The sequence below is a fragment of the Cuculus canorus genome, chromosome W (genome assembly GCF_017976375.1).
Source record: "Cuculus canorus isolate bCucCan1 chromosome W, bCucCan1.pri, whole genome shotgun sequence".
NCBI classification, from domain to species: Eukaryota; Metazoa; Chordata; class Aves; order Cuculiformes; family Cuculidae; genus Cuculus; species Cuculus canorus.
This window is the reverse complement of record NC_071440.1, coordinates 1,829,811-1,849,886: the sequence shown is the minus strand read 5'-3', so window position 1 is coordinate 1,849,886 and position 20,076 is coordinate 1,829,811. Positions and strand designations below refer to the sequence as shown.

The following is a 20,076-nucleotide window of genomic DNA, read 5'->3' as shown; positions in this document are numbered from 1 at the left end:
AAATGCACAGAAGTTAGCCAGCTGAAAAATACCTAATTCTGATGAGTTCTCCAAACCTATCTACAAGATCACCAAACAGGGTTCTGGAACAGCAGAGAGGACCACACAGTGACCAGTACAAGACACAGACTGTGTAATCACTCCATCTTTCAATCAGAATAAATCAAATCAAACAATAACCTTGTATAAGGAGTTAAGTCCAGCAAGATCTGCAGAAATAGTGTCAGATGCTTTAAAGACTTTCAAGTCTGGCCTACTGGTCCATAAGCTTCTTTCGTTTCCCTTACCCATGGCAAAGGAGAAGAGGAAGAGGGTTTCTCTGAGCTGACTGATTGAAAATCTGATAACATTCTACGATGAAATGACCGACTTGGTAGATGAGGGTAGAGCAGTGGATATTGTCTATGTAGAGTTCAGCAAGGCTTTTGACATTATCTCCCATAACATCTTCATAGGGAAGCTGATGAAGTATGTGCTGGATACATACATGGTGAGGTGGATTGAAACCTGGCTGAATGGTTAAGCCTAGAGGGTGGTGATCAGTGGCATAAAGTCTAGTTTGGGCCAGTAACTAGCAGTGTACCCCAGGGGTCAGTACTGGGTTCAATCCTGTTTAACATCTTCATTAATGATCTGGATGAATGACAGAGCAGAGTGTACACTCAGCAAGTTTACTAATGACACAAAACTGGGAGGAGTGGCTGCTATCTGGAGGGATCGCAACAGACTGGAGAAATGGGCTGACAGGAACTTCATGTGGTTCAACAAGGGGAAGTGCCAAGTCCTGCACCTGGGGGGGGAACAAGCCCAGGTACCAATATATGCTGGGAGCCACCCAACTGAAAAGCAGCTTGGAAGAAAAGAACCTGTGGGGTCCTGGTGGACACCAAGTTGAACATGATCCAGCAACGTGCCCTTGCTGCAAAGAAGACAAATGGTATCCTGGGCTGCATTAGGAAGAGTGTTGCCAGCAGATCAAGGGAAGCAATCCTTCTCTTCTAATCAGCACTGGTGAGGCCACATGTATACTTGTGTCTAGTTCTGGGTTCCTCAGTACAAGAGAGACACGGAAATACTGGAGAGAATCCAGCAAAGGGGCACAAAGATGATTAAAGGACTGGAGGAAAAGCTGAGAATCAGAATCAGAATGGTTTGAGTTGGAAGGGACCTTAAAGATCATCCAGTTCCAACCCCCCTGCCATGGGCAGGGACACCTCCCACTAGATCAGGCTGCTCAAGGCCCCATCCAACCTGGCCTTGAACACCTCCAGGGATGGGGCAGCCACAACTTCCCTGGGCAACCTGGGCCAGGGCTTCACCACTCTCATGGTGAAGAAATTCTTCCTTATGTTTAGTCTAAATCTGCCCCTCTCCAGTTTATACCCATTGCCCCTCATCCTATCCCCACAAGCCTTTGTAAACAGTCCCTCCTCAGTTTTCTTGTACCCCCCTTCAGGTACTGGAAGGTCACTATAAGGTCTCCTCAGAGCTTTCTCTTCTCCAGGCTGAACAAACCCAACTCTCTCAGCCTGTCCTCATATGGGAGGTGGTCCGGCCCTCTGATCATCCTTGTAGCCCTCCTCTGGACCCGTTCCAACAGTTCCATTTTCTTCTTATGTTGAGGATTCCAGAACTGGACACACTACTCCAGGTGGGGTTTCAGCAGAGTGGAGCAGAGGGGCAGAATCTCCTCCCTTGCCCTGCTGGCCACGCTTCTTTTGATGCAGCCCAAGACACGGTTGGTCAGGCAGGCCTTGCCCCTGGTGAAGCCATGCTGACTGCCTTTAATCACCTCCCCATCCTCCATGTGCTTTAGCATAGCTTCTAAGAGGATCTGTTCCATGATCTTCCCAGGCACAGAGGTGAGGCTGACAGGTTGGTAGTTCTCAGGGTCATCTTTTCTACCCTTTTTAAGATGGGCACAGTGTTACCCTTCTTCCAGTACACCTGTGTTAAATGCTTCTCCAGCAAAAACCAGACAAAATTCACACAGAATGGCTGAGATTGGAAGGGACATCTGGAGATCATCTGGTCCAATCCCACTGCTCAACCAGGGTCACCTAGTGCCAGTTGCCCAGGACCATGTCCATAAGGCTTCCAGCCTTAAACAAAAAAAATCCAACAAAACCAAATACACACGCACACAATAAAAAAGAAGAGTATGTCAGACACTGTGTAAAAATGAGAAATGTATTTTTATGCAATTTTAGCTTTATACTTCAGTTCAAACTGTCACTCCAACTTATGAACAAGGACAGAATATGATGTTACTCATCTAGAATCAATAATTTCACATGAAAGGTACAGTCATCCACAATTAATGGAAGCATAAAATGAAATCCTAGGAATGTAGAAAAGGCCACAAGATTTCAACTGCTTTAAAATTTTGGAGTATTAAAAATTGCTATTTTTAATCACTTTTTCCTTTTCATCTATTTTTTTAAAAAAACACATGACCAGCAAGTCAAACGAACTATTTGGAGTACTAAGTACAATTTTTAAAGAAGAAAATGGGTGTAATGAAGAATGGGTGATAATCTCTGTCCTAAGAACCTCTAAGTAAATTATGGGCAAGGCTTTTACATTTTGTCATTACTGCAGTGTAAATGAAACACGAGCTCTGGTGACAATATACTTACCATCATACTCTGGGAAATAGTCAACTAAATGGGAGTACATAATTTTCTCGTCCAAGAGATCTTTTTTATTTAAGAACAGAATGACCGAAGAATTCTGGAACCATGGATATGTGATAATTGTCCTAAAGAGTGCTTTGCTTTCTTCCATTCGATTCTGGAATAAAAAAGAGAGACAAATTTATGTGAAAATATTTTTTAATTTTTTTTTTTAAATCAATCCATGCAATTTCATTTCATTTGATAAACAGATCCATTTATGCTTTCCAACTTCTTACCAAAATGCAAGATTTAACTGATTCATTTACAATTCATAGGTAAGTGGTAAATTGAATATGCAGGCAGTTTCCTTTTGCAAAGTCAATGACAAGCATAATTTTTCTTTAAAACATGGGTCACGGACATTATAGCTGTAACAGGTAATGTTTTAAATACTGACTATGCACAGTTATGATCAGCCAGCAAATTCATGGGTACTGAAACGCATGTGGTTCAAGGCAAAGACAAGTATACAACAAGACATAATAACCAAGTTTTAAGAACCTTTCCTGAACTTTAAATGCAAGTAATACTTAATTTTCTGAAAGACATCAGCTTTAAAATAATTCCAGGTAAATTTGGAATTTACTCTTTAATAACATGAGAATGTTTCCCCAAATCAAAGGCTTATGACATAAAATCTTCCAAATGGTAAATTTGTTTCTAACATCATTGAGTTAGCCTTTACTTTAATTGCTTAATTGCTTCTAAAAAGCATTTTGCATTATAGTAGAAATGTAAATAAGTGAAGCATACAGTTCTGTTTGTAAGGGCCTTCTGACACTGTAAAATGCTGTTGTGCTTCGATACAATTCTGAAGAACTGTTAGACTGACAGGATGCAGTTAATAAAGAGTTGGAACAAACTGAGTAAGGTAACAGGAATTAACTCTACTTCTTTCTTTATTTGGAAAACTCTAAAGCAGGTCTGATTAGCTATCCATGAAATTGTTTTAGGAGATACCTCCTGAAAACAACAGTTTCACCACAAAACAGGACTCCAGAGAAGAAAATCAAGGAAGTGAATCCTGCAAATTCTGCTGTTAGCCATAGAATTATCTGAGTTGGAAAAGACTCTTAAGATTATCGAGTCCAACCATAAGCCTAACACAGCCAAGTTCACCACTAAACCATGTTCCTAAGCACCACATCTACCCATCTTTCAAATACCTCCAGGGGTGGGGACTTAATCACTCCCCTGGGCAGCCTGTTCCAATGTTTCACCACTCTTTCATTAAAGAAATTTTTCCTAACATCCAATCTGAATGTCCCCTGGAAGGACTTGAGGCCATTTCCTCTCATCTTATCATTTGTTACTTGGGAGAAGAGACCAATACCCACCTCTCTACAACCTCCTTTCAGGGAGTTGTAGAGAGCAATAAGGTCTCCCCTCAGCCTCCTCTTCTCCAGGCTAAACAATCCCAGTTCCCTCGGCCGCTCCTCATAACACTTGTTCTCCAGACTCTTCACCAGCTCCATTGCTCTTCTCTGGACACACTCCAGGACCTCAATGTCTTTCTTGTAGTGAGGGACCCAAAAGTGAACACAGGATACAAGGTGTGGCCTCACCAGGTCTGAGTACATGGGGACGATCACTTCCCTGGTCCTGCTGGCCACACCATTTTTGATACAAGCCAGGATGCTGTTAGTCTTCTTGGCCACCTGGGCCACTGCTGGCTCATATTCAGCCGGCTGTCAACCAACATCCCCAGGTCCTTTTCCACTGGGCAGCATTCTAGACACTCTTCCCCTAGCCTGTAGCGGTGCACAGCATTGTTGTGACCCAAGTGCAAAACTAGGCACTTGGCCTTGTTGCATCTCATACAATCGGCCTCAGCCCATTGATCCAGCCTGTCCAGGTCCCTCTGTAGAGCCTCCCTACCCTCAAGCAGATTGACACTTCCTCCCAGCTTAGTGTCAACTGCGAACTGACTGAGGATGCAGTCATCCAGGTCATTGATAAAGACATTGAACAGGACTGGACCCAGCACCAAGCCCTGGGGAAACCACTTGTGACCAGCCTCCAACTGGATTGAACTGTGTTTACCACAACTCTTTGGGACCAGCCATCCAGCCAGATTTTCACCCAGTGAAGAGTGGGCCTATCCAAGCCATGAGCAGACAGCTTCTCTAGGAGAATGCTGTGGGAAACAGTGTCAAAGGCTTCACTAAAGTCAAAGCAGACAACATCCACAGCCTTTCCCTCATCCACTAGGCAGGCCACCTGGCCACAGAAGGAGAACAGGCTGGTCAGTCAGGACCTGCCTTTCCTAAACTCATGCTGACTGAGCCTGGTCCCCTGCTTGTCCTGTACACGCCATTTGATGGCTCTCAAGGTGCTCTGCTCCATAACCTTCCCTGGCACCAAGGCCAGGCTGACAGGAATGTAGTTCCCTGGATCCTCTTTCTGACCCTTCTTGTAGACGGGCATCACATTTGCTGACCTCCAGTCAACTATGATCTCCCCAGTTAGCCAGGACTGCTGATAAATGATGGAAAGCGGATTGGTGAGTGCTTCCACCAGTTCCTTCTGCACTCTTGGGTGAATCTTATCTGACCCCATAGACTTGTGTGTGTCTAGGGGGTGTAGTAGGTCACTAACCATCTCCTCTTGGATTATGGAGGCTCCATCCTCCTCCCTGTCCCTGTCTTCCAGCTCATGGTGCTGGGTACCCAGAGAACAACTGGTCTTACTATCAAAGACTGAGGTGAAGAAGGCATTAAGTACCTCAGCTTCCTCCTCATTCTTTGTCACTAAGTTTCTCCCCTCATCCAATAAAGGCTGGAGATTCACCTTAGCCCTCCTTTTGTTGTTAATGTATGCAACATTCTGTTAGAAAACTCAGACAGTTTTGCTATGTGTATTTTCACTTATATTACTTTACATTTTGAAGTGACCTGCATAAGAACGCAAATTGGAGCTCTAAAAAAAACCCCACTGCCTAAAAAATTCAATTTTGTAGAAGATGATAGTTTAGTTATCTTGTATCACCACAGAATCTTCAAGCAATTTATTAAACTTAACAGCATGTTGGAGTGGTGAGTGAAAGAATATAGACAAATTTATGGATGGAGAAACTAAGGCAGAGAAAGAAAATCTGATTTTTTTTTCAATTAGTTGCATTGATTTAAATGGTACAAGACTTTCATTCAAAAAGGATAAAAACTGAAATATTAACAGAGTTGAGCATAAAACATAAGTCCTTAGGTTAATTGTTAAAGCATAATCATGACCATTCTTTTTATAACTTTATAATATATATAGCTAATAACAATATCATAGTTAAAACTTAAGGGGATTCAGAAGAGAGGAAAAAATGAAGGAATACATGTCTTCCTCACCAAATTGCTTCAAGAAATAGCCTATTTCAGCTGCAATGGAAAAGGTTGCAGATAAAAACTTGTGAATAACTAATGTACAGAAAGATGCATTTTAAAATTATGAACTTGTGCTGTGTATATATCTATGTGTGCTGGTTTAGCATTGGCTAGCAACCAAACTGCCACTCAGCTGCTCTCTCACTCCCCTGTCACCAGCAGGATGAGAGGGAGAAAACAGTAAGAAATGGAACAATAAAGCTTGTGGACTGAGATAAAGATACGGAGATCAATTACCAATTCCTGTAACAGGCAAAACAGTCTTGACTTGGTGAAATTTAGCTTAATTTATTGCCAATTGAATATTTAATTACTGATGCAGGTAGTGGGAAAGAAAAGAGAAACATTAAAACAACAGCATTCCTCCTCAATTTCCCAGACTCAACTTTACTCCTCTTCAGAATCTTCAACCCTGCACACATACACACACCACCAGCTGCACAGTGGGGTTGGGAGTGAGGGTTATGGTTAGTACATAGCATTTTTCTCTCTGTTGCTTCTTCCTTCTCAGACTTTTCTGCTGCTACATTGTGGGTTCTCCATGGGCTGCAGTCCTTCAGGAATATCTGCTCCACCACAGGTGTCCTGGTTTTAGCTGGGATACCATCAGTTCTTTTCTTAGAAAGCTACATTTCTAAGTAGCTGCACTTTTCAGTAGCTAAAGTATTCCAAGTTCTGAGAAGAAAGGTGATAAGACGTTATGACTTAGTACTGTGACAAGACATGGAATGGTGTTTCCATGGAAATCAAAGACTTTTGCAGATTCAAAGTGCCAGATGCAAAATCCTGTGAGGAGCGGATCTTGTCCAAAGCGAGTATTCCATACCATAAATGTCATGTTCCCTATATAAGCGAGAAACTCTCTCTGGAGAGTCTCTTCTCGATGTCTGCCGTCCCTCAAGGGCCTGCTCACAGAGCTGCTCAGAATCCAGATGTTGCTTCGGCTCCAGTTTTGGTTTTCCTGATCTCTCCATGACAGCTGTGACACCTTCAAGAACTGGAGCCGCAGCGTTCAGAACTGCTGTGCTTGGAGTGTGCGCCATCTTGCGACCATTGCTTGTAGCGCATTTTGAGACTATTTTTATCTTATATTTTATATTATTTTAATTATTATTAGTTGTATTAATACTAAAGGGAGGTTTATTAAATCCATTTTCTATTTCAACCTTTGGGTCCTTTCGTTTCGCCGTTCCCCTTTCCCTGGGGGGGGCACTGAGACTACACTGCCCAGCGTTTAACTGCCAACCTGGGTGTGGCTAAACTGGGACAGTTGGGTTTCCATGGACTGCAGTTCCTTCAAGAATATCCATCTGCTCTGCATTGAGTTCTCCAAAGGCTACAGTGAATATCTGCTCCATCACTGAGCTCCAGTTCCTTCTCTAACCTTGGTGTTCCCTCTCCTGTTTCTCACATTTTCTCTCCATCCAGCATTTATTTATATTTTTCCCTTCTTAAGTATGTTATCACAGAGGCACCACAAATTTTGCTGATTGGCTCAGCTTTGGCCTGGAGTGGGGCTGTTGCAAAGCCAGCTGGAAACAGTTGTGTTTGCTTCTTTCCACAGAGGCAGCCTTCTCCTTCCCAAAAGCTTAGCTCTTTCGGCGACATCCAGCAGCAGGACGGTGAGTACTGCAGCAGGGTGACAGCTTAGGGCAGTGGGGTGCTTGCCAGAGCCAGGGAAAATCCAGGAAAACCCAAGAGGGATCGGGGCGGACGGCTCCTAGCTCCTGACAACCGGAATCGGCAGCTCCCACGTGGTGCCTGACGTAGTAGGGCGGTCCCGGCAGCTACCGCGGGATATTTAAACGGCCCCTAGGGAAAGCTGTGACCTAGAGCGACGCGAACAGGGGTGTGTCAAACAGGTGCGGGGCGTGTTAGAAAAACAGGGCAGTTTGAGTGGCGGTTCGAGCGAGCAGGGAGGGCAAAGAGAGGGGCTGGAGGTCGGCCAGAAGGGACGTGGTGGCCACCCGGCAGAAAATTAAGGCTGCTCCAGGTACTGCACCAGCCAGGACTGATGCAGCCACCCAGACGCTGGGCTGCAGGGAGTGCCCCCCTCTCACACTGACTCCAACCACCAGTGGTGACTTCACTTGTGGAAGCTGTGCTCGGGTGGGGGAACTCCTCTGCTTGGTGTCAGAGCTAAGGGAGGAAGTAACTACACTGAGGACTATTAGAGAGTGTGAGAGGGAGATAGACCAATGGAACAACACTCTATGCTCCCTTTCACAAATTAAGCAGGCAGTCAGAGCTAGCATGGCTGAGAACTCCCCATCCACTACTTGTATGGCTGAGGAGAAGAATGATGGGGAATGGCAGCAAGTTCCTGCCCGGCGCAGCAGGCGCATTGTCCCCATTCAGACAACAAACTCCCAGGTTCCCTTGCAGAATAGATATAAAGCGCTTCAAGTGGAATCAAGCTCCACAGAGGAGGATGGCTCCCACAGCCTAGAAACATTCCCCAGGTTGAGCCATCCTCAATTGACCATCAAAATAACCTCTGAGAAAAAGAAGAGAAGAGTCATTGTCTTGGGGGATTCCCTTCTGAAGGGAACAGTGGGCCTGATCTGCAGACCAGACCCACTACATAGGGAGGACTGCTGCCTGCCTGGGGCCTCTGTGAAAGACATCTTAAGAAAGCTTCCTTCCCTGGTAAAGCCTATGGATTATTACCCTCTGTTAGTGTTCTGAGTAGGCAATAATGATATCCGGAGGAAGAAACTGAGGGCAGTTAAGAGGAACTTCAGGGCCCTGGGAAGAATGGTGAAGGGCTCCAGGGCACAAGTAGTGTTTACCTCCACCATTCCAATAACAAGGAATGAAGAGGGAGAGAAGAAGAAAAATCAGACAATTAATACCTGCCTCCAAACCTGGTGTGAGGAGCAAAACCTTGGGTTCTTTGATCATGGACTGGCCTACACACCTCCAGGCTTCCTTTCCATGGATGGGGTACACTTGTCCCCTAGGGGTGCAAAAATTCTGTCCAAAAATCTAGCAGGGCTCATTAATAGAGCTTTAAACTAGACATGAAGGGGGAGGGAAATGAAGCCAGGCTTGATGGAGGAGCCTGGAAATGGCACTCCAGTGCCTGAGAGATGGTGTACTGGCGAGGACCTCCAGTGTGTCAACTCAGAGTGAGTGGGGGCGGGTACATCTCGTGACAGAAAAGATGCAAACGGCACTGATGAATTAGATAATCTAAGGGCCAGTCATTGTGTTGATTGACAGCCGACTGAATATGACCCAACAGTGTGCCCAGGTGGCCAAGAAGGCCAATGGCATCTTGGCTTGGATCAGAAACGGTGTGACCAGCAGGTCCAGGGAGGTGATTCTGCCCCTGTACTCGGTGCTGGTGAGACCGCACTTCAACTCCTGTGTTCAGTTTTGGACCCTTCACTACAAGAAAGACATTGAGGTCCTCGACTGTGTCCAGAGAAGAGCAATGGAGTCTGGAGAACAAGTGTGATGAGGAGTGGCCAAGGGAACTGGGGTTGTTTAGCCTGGAGAAGAGGAGGCTGAGGGGAGACCTTATTGCTCTCTACAACTACCTGAAAGGAGGTTGTAGAGAGGTGGGTGCTGGTCTCTTCTCCCAAGTGACAGGTGATAGGACAAGGGGGAATGGCCTCAAGCTGCACCGAGGGAAGTTCAGACTGGATATCAGGAAAAAATTTTCACAGGAAGGGTCATCAGGCACTGGCAGAGGCTGCCCAGGGAGGTGGTTGAGTCCCCATCCCTGGAGGTATTTAAAAGACAGGTAGACAAGGTGCTCAGGGACATGGTTTAGTGGCAGATAGGAATGGTTGGACTTGATGATCCAAGAGGTCTTTTCCAACCTGGTGATTTTATGATTCTGTGATATGCATCCAGTACACTGTTTATATCTATAAGAGAGAATTATCTGAGTGAGAGAGAATTCAGTCAGAGATAACTGCAGATGAAGAGGGGTTACTGACACAAGAGAGCTTCAGCCCCCCCTCCAAAAAAATCACAAAGCAGGGATTAATATTTCTGAAGTTATTTAGCTTCACAGTGATGCACTGACAAAAGTTTGTGCATTTCAGTCTTTTTTCTATTGAAAATTGTATATTAATTTGGAATATCTCCATTCTCCAGATAAGACTTAGAGCAATTATTTAAGTAGCAGCACTGTCTGACTGCACAGGCCCTGTAGTGAATACTTTGGCTGGAAATATAATAGGGCTGCTACATGTAAGGTTGGGAAATAAGAGGAAATCATATGTGCCAAGTCCTCCACTATGTAAAAAAGTAAATACAGTTTCAAACCCAGAAACATTTTAATTTTTTGCCATCAATATGAAATATAATCATGCAGTGATAACTAGCTATCTTAGAGAGAATGTAATGGTTCTACAGACCATTGTATTGAGATGAATAACTCAAATGGGGTAAGAGACTACTTCAAACACATACAGAGCTCAGGAATGATTCCTTTATTCTCCTCACTTGTTTTAATCTTTCTGCAGACCAGCCTGATGTAAAGAACTGCTGGTAGAAGACTTAGAAGACATCTCTGTAGCCAAGAACTGTATTTTTAAATCACCTTAAAGAACTCTAACCTCTCCAACAACTTAAATTTGCAACATTCAAAATATATTGCAATTTTATGTATCCATAAGAGAGACAGACAGATGAAATGACAGCTGAAACCCACTGAAATAAATTTGTTCAATAACCATTAAATCACAAAAATATTGTCCAAAAAATGTGATCCAAACAGTGGTCAAAGAACATAGTCCAAACACTGTTGTCAAATTACTTTTTAAAGAAAAGATGGCTGTTAAACAGTTTTTTGATGAAATATCATGAATGCTCGGATACACAGTTTTTCATAAATACCCACATATTTTTGAGGAAAACAGGTAAAAATATTTTAAAATAAATTTGTTGATGAAAAAGGCCCTTTTCTGGTCAGTTTTGACACTGGTTACTGGAAAAAAAAGCAGCCAGCCGTCTTCTTTGTCAGCAATCACGGCCAATAGTAACATTTACATCTGAAAATGGGTGTATGATAATTAAAACTCCTGTTTCCTTTATGAACCATCCATTTCAACACAGAGGAACAAGCTCTAGCTCTTCATTATGCAAATGCTTCTTAGTACTGATACTTTGTATTCAAAAAGGTTTTTTTAATATACAGAAAAAAAAGAAAATATGCATATGCATGTGTGTGTGAACATGCATGTAAAGATACCTAGAGCAAATAATTTGGGACAAATAAACAATGAGTTCTGGAGATTTAATTTCCCATGGAAATAGTATTTTAATTCTATCTGAGAGTTCATATTATTCCTCTGCTCCATGCCCAATTGTTCTGGACTGCCGAATGCCGATGAAAAAACAGGTAACTAAATGTTTTACATGTTTTTTTTACACAGTGTAGAAAAATAAGTGCTCTGTTCTCAACATTGTTTTCTTTCAGCCTTCATAGTAAGCCATGTAGGACTAGACTGTGAATAAGGAACTGAAAGTGCTGGAAGAAAAGTGGAAACATGCCTAGATGTGAAAAGAAAAATAGTTCTGATTTAAAAATGAAATACATTCTTCAGATCACAGAATCACAGAATCACAGAATCACCAGGTTGGAAAGGACCCATTGGATCATTGAGTCCAACCATTCCTAACACTCCCTAAACCATGTCCCTAAGTACTTCATCCACCCATTCCTTAAACACCTCCAGGGAAGGCGACTCGACCACCTCCCTGGGCAGCTGTTCCAGTACCCAATGACTCTTTCTGTGAAGAATTTTTTTCTGATATCCAACCTGAACCTCCCCTGACGGAGCTTCAGGCCATTCCCTCTTGTCCTGTCCCCTGTCACTCGGGAGAAGAGGCCAGCTCCCTCCTCTCCACAACCTCCTTTCAGGTAGTTGTAGAGAGTAATAAGGTCTCCCCTCAGCCTCCTCTTCTCCAGGCTAAACAACCCGAGCTCTCTCAGCCGCTCCTCATAAGACTTGTTCTCCAGATAGTTGTCTCTATGAAGAATGAAAGTATTCTGAACTCCATGGCTTCATGTCATTTCATATTTTTGACCCACATGAAAAGAAAGTGACTGGAACATTGTACCAATTTGTCATAACACGCTGAAGTTCCATCTGAACTTTGAATACTCATCTATTTTATAGATGTATTTTGTCCAGATGCAAAACATGAGCATATAGGCCTGCATCTACATACCTGTATACAAGCATAAATGAATGCATGCTAAAAATATCTATCCTATATGGATGTATTTAATGTAATTTTAATACAACAGACTTTAACTTGAATATTTTTAACAATCGAAACAACTTTCATCTACTCTACCTAGGACAGCTTAAGGATAATAAATTTTCTTATATTCATATTGTTTTAAAATACTAAAAATTTTAGTTGCAGCTAACCTTAATAATTTAAGATGCAATATGTTTTAGAACCCAAACAGAAGCTAAAAACAGGAGCAACACTCTTTATTTGAAAAGAATCTTTTCCTTCTCTAATTAATTAGAACCAATAACGTAAACAACTCTCTTAAGAGAGATTTATATGCAGTTTTAAATGCTAGTGAAATTTATTTCCAGTCCTCTTACAAACTCACATTTTATGTTCATGTTTTTATATATATATATATTTTTTTAATCAAAGCATATTCACTCTGACCAAAATTATTTAAACTGGCATTTCTTCTGCAGTAATTTTGGCCAATGGATGATCTGCTTTACTTCTAAAAATTATCTTTTATCAATGAATATTTTATACCTGTAGATTTTCAGTCTCCAATGATATCTCAGAAAATACTTTTGATTTTTGATAGCTTAAAAACTTTCAAAATTTCATTTAGCCTATTATAAATTTAGCAGTGTTTAATCCATTAATTTAGCTGATCTGGGGAAATCATGTCCTAAGCATCTTTTCTGTTTTACTCTGGGAATACATACAAAAAAGATGCCTCTATATAAAAAGCCCACACTTTTATAGACCGCCATAGACCTACAGAAGTAATATGAAAACGTGTAACTTACAACTTTTAGCATATTAACATGGAAAAGACATTCATCCAAGCATCAATAAATACCATTCTTTGTTTTGCCATTCCTATTATTACTCACTATTTAACGAGCTCTACAAAGGTAATGAAAATCTCTTTTCTATGAACCTAGATTTAAAAACTATACTCTGCTATCTTTAGTCCAACAGATTACTAGTTCTCCTGGAAAACTGGAACTGATTTCTGTATTTATTAACCTGAGACCATGAGATTTTATATATATATATATGAGTTACCTGTGATAAGTGTTTGAAAGCAGTTTATCCTGCAATATGGAATAATAATATATTTTATGTAGGAAAAAACTTTTATTTATTTAAAAATAAATGTAACTTTTTAAAAATATAACTTATTTAAAAATAAGTTCTAAACTCTGCTTTTTGATAAAACTGCAGTTTTCTTTAGATCCACTGGTATAACTCAGGGAAAATTTAACATCATAAATCCCTTCATTTTTCCTCTCTCTGCTAATTCATAGAATCATTAAGGTTGGAAAAGACCTCTAAGATTATCGAGTCCAACCATCAGCCCAACACCACCATCTCTACTAAACCATGTCCTGAAGTGCCACGTATAAAAGTATTTTGAACACCTCTACAGATGGTGACTCCACCACTTCCCTGGGCAGCCTGTTCCAATGCTTCACCACTCTTTCTGTAAAGAAATTTTTCCTAATATCAATCTGAACCTCCCCTGGTGCAAGTTTAGGCCATTCCCTCTCATCCTATCCCTTGTTACTTGGGAGAAGAGACCAACACTCACCTCACTACAGCCTCCTTTCAGGCAGCTGTAGACAGTGATAAGGTCTCCCCTCAGCCTCCTGTTCTCCAGGCTAAACAACCTCAGTTCCCTCTGCTGCTCCTCATGAAGCCTTGTTCTCCAGACTCTTCACTAGCTCCATTGCTCTTCTCTGGACACACTCGAGGACCTCAATGTCTTTCTTGTAGTGAGGGGCCCAAAACTGAACACAGGATTCAACGTGCGGCCTCACACATGCCGAGTATAGGGACACGGTCACTTCCCTGGTCCTGCTGGCCACACCATTTCTGATGCAAACCAGGATGCTGTTGGTCTTCTGGGCCACTGCTGGCTCATGTTCAGTTGGCTGTCGACCAACACCCCCAGGTCTTTCTCTGCCAGGCAGCTTTCTGGTCATTCTTCCCCAAGCCTGTAGCACTGCACAGGGTTGTTGTGTCCCAAGTGCAGGACCCGGCACCTGGCCTTCTTGAATTTCATACAATTGGCCTCAGCCCATTGATCCAGCCTGTCCAGGTCCCTCTACAGAGTCTTCCTGCCCTCAACTAGATTGACTCCTGCCTAATTTAGATTCATCTGCAAACTTATTCAATCCTCTTATCCATCTGATAATTTAACTTATGTTTCCCTTCATCACATCATATCAGACTGAGGGAAGATTTACTTAATTTACAGTGCTAATAATGTAATAAATATATTAAGTCATTGGATCAAATTTTGTCCTCATTTCCACCAATGGATACACTTACTGTATTATTAAGAGTAGAACACATAAGTATCTGCCCTTTTATACTCATTTAAGAAGAGTCATTTCAAATCTGTACAACATCTGAAATTTTTGAGACTGTTTAAATATACTATACCTTAGTATTTTTTCACATTTTGTATTTATTTACCAAAATCTTATGCTTAGTTACGTAAAAACTAGACACATAGTTAAGAGAGGAGAGATGACATTGTTTCTGAGCACTGGTTGTTAGAGGAATCATAGTTATAATACAACTTTGGTACCTATCTATGCATGTTTTTCTTCTCGTTTGAAACCTCCAATTGTTTAATTGCAGATCTTTGTCACTAGTTTGCAATTTCATCAATATATCATTAAGAATCATAGAATCATAGAATGGTTTGAGTTGGAAGAGGCCTTAAAGATCATCCAGTTCCAACCCCCCTGACTTGGGCAGGGACACCTCCCACTGGTCCAGGCTGCCCAAGGTCCCATCCACCCTGGCCTAGAACACTTCTAGGGAGGGAGCATCCACAACTTCCCTGGGCAACCTGTATAGTCCTCACCACCCTCATTGTGAAGAATTTCCTCCTTATGTCTAGTCTAAATCTCCCCTCTCTCCAATTTATAGTCATTGCCTCTACATACCTTTGTAAACAGTCCCTCCCCAGCTTTCTAGTAGGCCCCCTTCAGGTACTGGAAGGTCACTATAAGGTCTCCTCGGAGCCTTCTCTTCTCCAGGCTGAACAAGCCCAACTCTCTCAGCCTGTCCTTATATGGGAGTTGCTCCAGCCCTCTGATCATCCTTGTAGCCTCCTCTGGATCTGTTCCAACAGTTCCATATCCTTCTTATGTTGGGGATTCCAGAACGGGACACAGGACTCCAGATGAGGTCTCACAAGAGAGGAACAGAGGGGCAGAATCACCTCCCTCAACCTGCTGGCTACGCTTCTTTGGATGCAGCCCAGGATACGGTTGGCTTTCTGGGCTGTGAGTGCACATTGCTGGTTCATGTCAAGCTTCTCATTAATCAGCACCCCCCAGGTCCTTCTCTGCTCTCAATCACATCATCCTCCATCCTGTACTGAAATCGGGGATTGCCCCGACCCAGGTGTAGGACTTTGCACTTGGCCTTGCTAAACCTCACGAGTTTTGCACAGGCCCACTTCTCCAGCCTGGCTAGGTCCTGATGAATGACATCTCATCCTTCCAGTGTGATAGCTGCACCACTCAGCTTGGTGTTATCTGCAAACTTGCTGAGGGTGCACTCGATCTTGCTGTCTGTATCATCGATGAAGATTTTAAACAGTACTGGTCCCAGTATGGACCCCTGAGGGACACCACTTGTCACGGATCTCCATCTGGACATCAAGCTGTTGACCTCTACTCTCTGAATGAGACCATCCAACCAATTCCTCATCCACCATACCGTCCACCCATCAAATCCATATCTCTCTAATTTAGAGAGAATGATGCTGTGGAGGACCATGTCAAAGGCTTTACAGAAGTCACGGTAAATGACATCCGTTATCTCTTCCCTTGTCCACTGATGTAGTAACTCTGTCATAGAAAGCCACTAGGCTGTTCATACAGGCCTTGCCCCTGGTGAAGCCATGCTGACTGCCTTTAATCACCTCCCCATCCTCCATGTGCTTTAGCATAGCTTCTAGGAGGATCTGTTCCATGATCTCCCCAGGCACAGAGGTGAGGCACAGAGGTGACAGGTCAGGAGTTCCCAGGGTCCTCCTTTCTACCCCTTTTGAAAATGGGTGCAATCTTTAATTTTTTGTTTTTAATTTTTTTGCTTTTTTATTCTCTACAAAAACTTGTGTCAAGAGTTAATTCTCAACAGATCACAGAGAGGGAACAGCTTTACTACATACAAACCCTTGACCCAGAATCAGATCGTGTATGAATGATTTAGCACCTTGTGCACCATGAACATGTGGTATGTGATGGGGGGGGGGAGGCAGTACCGCATCTGCCCACTCCTCCAGTCCCAACTGGTCTTTGCACCAGGCCCAGCCCTGTGTGGGGTGGGCAGCCAGCTTTCATGAGCCCACTGAGGCATCAGTGACGCTGCGGTATTGCTACGTCTAGGCAGGATTCTGACTTAGAGGCATTCAGTCATAAGCCTGAAGATGGTAGCCTCGTGCCAGTGGCTCCTCAGCCAAACACGCATCAGGGATCTGAATCTGTGATTCCTCTTGTACTGAACAGGAATAATATTGCAACAACACAGTATTGGGTTTTTTAATAATGGGATGGCCTACATGGCACCGGGATTACAGGCTTCAGATGGGAGCCACCTTTCTCAGAGGGGGAGGAGAGTCTTTGTTCAGGAGCTTGCGGGGCTTGTAGATAGGGCTATAAACTAGGTATGAAGGGAGTGGGGGATAATATCAAACTAGCCTGAAACAAGTGGTGGAAGGACAGGTCTCAGGGGTCAGGTTTTAGGGAGGATACTTCTCCAAAACACCTTATAGGTAATAAAGGGTCCACTGGGAAGGTGATGCAACTGGGAGCCCAGATGAAGTGCCTTTACACTAACGCGTGAAGCTTGGATAACAAGCAGGAGGAGCTGAAAGCTACTGTGCTACTTGAAAGCTATGATCTAGTTGCCAACATGGAAACAATAGTGGGATGAATCCCATGACTGGAGTGTGGCTATCGATGGCTACAGGCTGTTCAGAAGGGACAGACCGGGAAGGAGGGGTGGAGGCATTGCCCTCTATCTCAGGAAAGGGATAGAATGTGAAGAGCTGTCATTGAAGAGTAGCCACGAACAGGTTGAAAGCTTGTGGGTAAAAATTAAAGATGGAAGAACCAATGGGAACCTTGTGGTTGGTGTATACTACAGGCCACCCAATCAAGGAGAGACAGCTGATGAAGCCTTCTTCCTCCAGCTACAGGAGGCTTCACACTCACAAGCTCTCATCCTACTTGGGGACTTCAACCACTCCGATATATGCTGGACAAGTAGCACAGCGAGCTGTAGGCAATCCAGGAGACTCCTGGAGTGCATTGAGGACAATTTCTTAGTCCAACTGATAGACACCCCCATCTGAGGAGATGCAATACTGGACCTTATGGTCACCAATATAAGTGAACTCATCAGTGACATTAGGATCAGAGGCAGCCTGGGCTGCAGTGATCATGCACTGGTGGAGTTCAAGGTCCAGAGGGATATGGGACAGGTGAGGAGTATAGTCAGGACACAATTTCAGGAAAGCAGACTTCCAGCTCTTCAAGGAATTACTCGGTAGGACCCCCTGGGACATGGTCCTCCAAGACAAGGGAGCGGAACAGAGCTGGCAAATATTTAAGGAAGCTTTCCATAAAGTGGAAGAGCGCTCTGTCCCTGTATGTAGAAAATCAGACAGGAAAGGGAAGATGATGGCTTTCTGTGATGGGGTAACCGCAGTAGTGGACATGGGTAAACCGATGGATGTGATCTATCTGGAGAGGGGCTATTCACAAAGGCTTGTGGGGATAGGACAAGGGGGAATGGGTATAAACTGGAGAGGGGCAGATTTAGACTGGACATTAGGAAGAATTTCTTCACCATGAGAGTGGTGAGACACTGGAAAAGGTTGCCTGGCGAAGTTGTAGATGCCCCATCCCTGGAGGTGTTCAAGGCCAGGTTGGATGGGGCCTTGGGCAGCCTGATTTAGTGGGATGTCCCTGCCCATGGCAGGGGGGTTGGAACAAGATGATCTTTAAGGTCCCTTCCAACCCTAACTAATCTATGATTCTGTGACCTGTGTTTGTTTAGCCTGGAGAACAAGGCTGAGGGGAGACCTTATCACTGTCTACAACTGCCTGAAAGGAGGAGGATTTTGGTCTCTTCTCCCAAGTAACAAGGGTTAGGATGAGAGGAAATGGCCTCAAGTTGTGCCAGGTCTCACTTAAGACCCTTAATCAAAACTGAATTTTCTTATCTTAATGATGAAGATACAGACCCCCACATAACCACCAAGGAAATGCCCTATTCTGCCACTGAACTGGCAAAGTTGAAAAAGGAATACGGGTGTCTTATCAAAGAATCTGAAACAGAATATGTGTGGCATGTGTCTATAACTGGGGGTGACCAAATTCAATTGAGCGAAAAGGAGGCCGAGGGTTATTGGGGCCACGGAGTTTTCTTAACAACAGGCGATCGCTGGACCCCATAGTCCTTAACTCAGCGCGCTGCTTACTGGGCTGGAGGGTTAAACCCTCTGGATAGGGGAGACCCCTTGGCAATAACAGGCACAGCTGACCAATTACTAGAAAGCATACACAAAATTGCTTGCCTACAAATGATACATGAAACAAAATTAATTCCTGGATGTGAATCACCAATGATGTTGCCCGTTAACCCTGGAATTATGACTCCGTTGATAAGGGGACTCCCCGAGACACTTAAATCCACGGGGATAAGTCTCCAGAGAACCATAGCGTCAATGGGTCCTGTGGAGAGGTTGGAGGGGTTTATGCGCAGAGGTGATAATAGCAGAAATGCAGGCAGTACCGTTACAGACTCTTACGCAAATTCCTCCGACTTTTCAATGCCAGCCCCGCTCGGTAACAGACCTCATGCTAGACCTAAAGTCTGGGCATGGGGGGAGGTAGCACAAGAATTAATTGATTACAGTAGGAAATACTGTCTTCTGAAGCCTTTGGAGGAAAGATCAAGGGGCATCCAACATGTAGGAGTTAAAAATGCACTCCCCCATCCCAGTAAAACTGCAGATGTTGCTGAAGAACAGTCACAACCTAAATTCATTTGGGCCTGACTTGATTGGTGGCATTTAGGGCTTAAAAAAAAGGAATTCCTAAGGATTTAATGGATGGTTTACCTTTGGATAAATTGAGCAAACTGCTAACCCAGTGGCATGTGCTAAAACCACATTCCTTTTCTTCTGTGAAAGAAAGTGCACCTGTCACGGCTTCAGCCCCTCCTTTCATTGATGGCGAAGACGAGACATCAAAGCAAACTTTTTCCCCAGAGCAGGGAAACTAGAATCTCCATTTCCTAGTGGTGGGCGGGGAAATGGAGAATGGATTTTGGCAGCTCACTAAAACAGAAAAGGGAGATGTGTTAATCACAGCTATTGTGGGACCTAAGCGTGCACCAGTGACCTTTTTAATTGATACAGGTGCAGAGATTTCTGCCCTGACTGAGGAGGATGCTAAGAGGTGTGGAGTTTCTCCCTTAAGGCAAAATCTATCCGTGCCAAATGCTTTGGGGCCAACATAGATCATGAATGTCACTCCGGTAAAATTAACCCTGCTGGGGGAAGAGAGCTCGATTACTATTGTAATGGTGATTGGTAATATTCCTTTTAACTTGTTAGGGATAGATGTCCTTAAGGGAAAAAAGTGGGAGGATACAGGACTACTCTGTTTTTTCGGGATACCCGAACTGCACATCAGATTGTTGCAAGAAGCTCCACCAGTACTGTTTAGCAAGATCACTAATGTCAAGCAGTATCCCCTTCCTTTGGGAACTAAGGA

General features: G+C 43.5%; 1 protein-coding gene across 1 annotated transcript in view; it reads right to left on the bottom strand.

Annotated features, from left to right (window-relative positions):
* The window catches only part of LOC128850251 (guanine nucleotide-binding protein G(q) subunit alpha-like), a 102,394-nt gene that overhangs the window by 2,424 nt on the left and 79,894 nt on the right, over window positions 1–20,076 (bottom strand). The window contains exon 6 of the mRNA XM_054053248.1: window positions 2,640–2,793. Coding sequence (XP_053909223.1) covers window positions 2,640–2,793 — 154 coding nt within the window. The remainder of the gene's footprint in view (window positions 1–2,639; window positions 2,794–20,076) is intronic.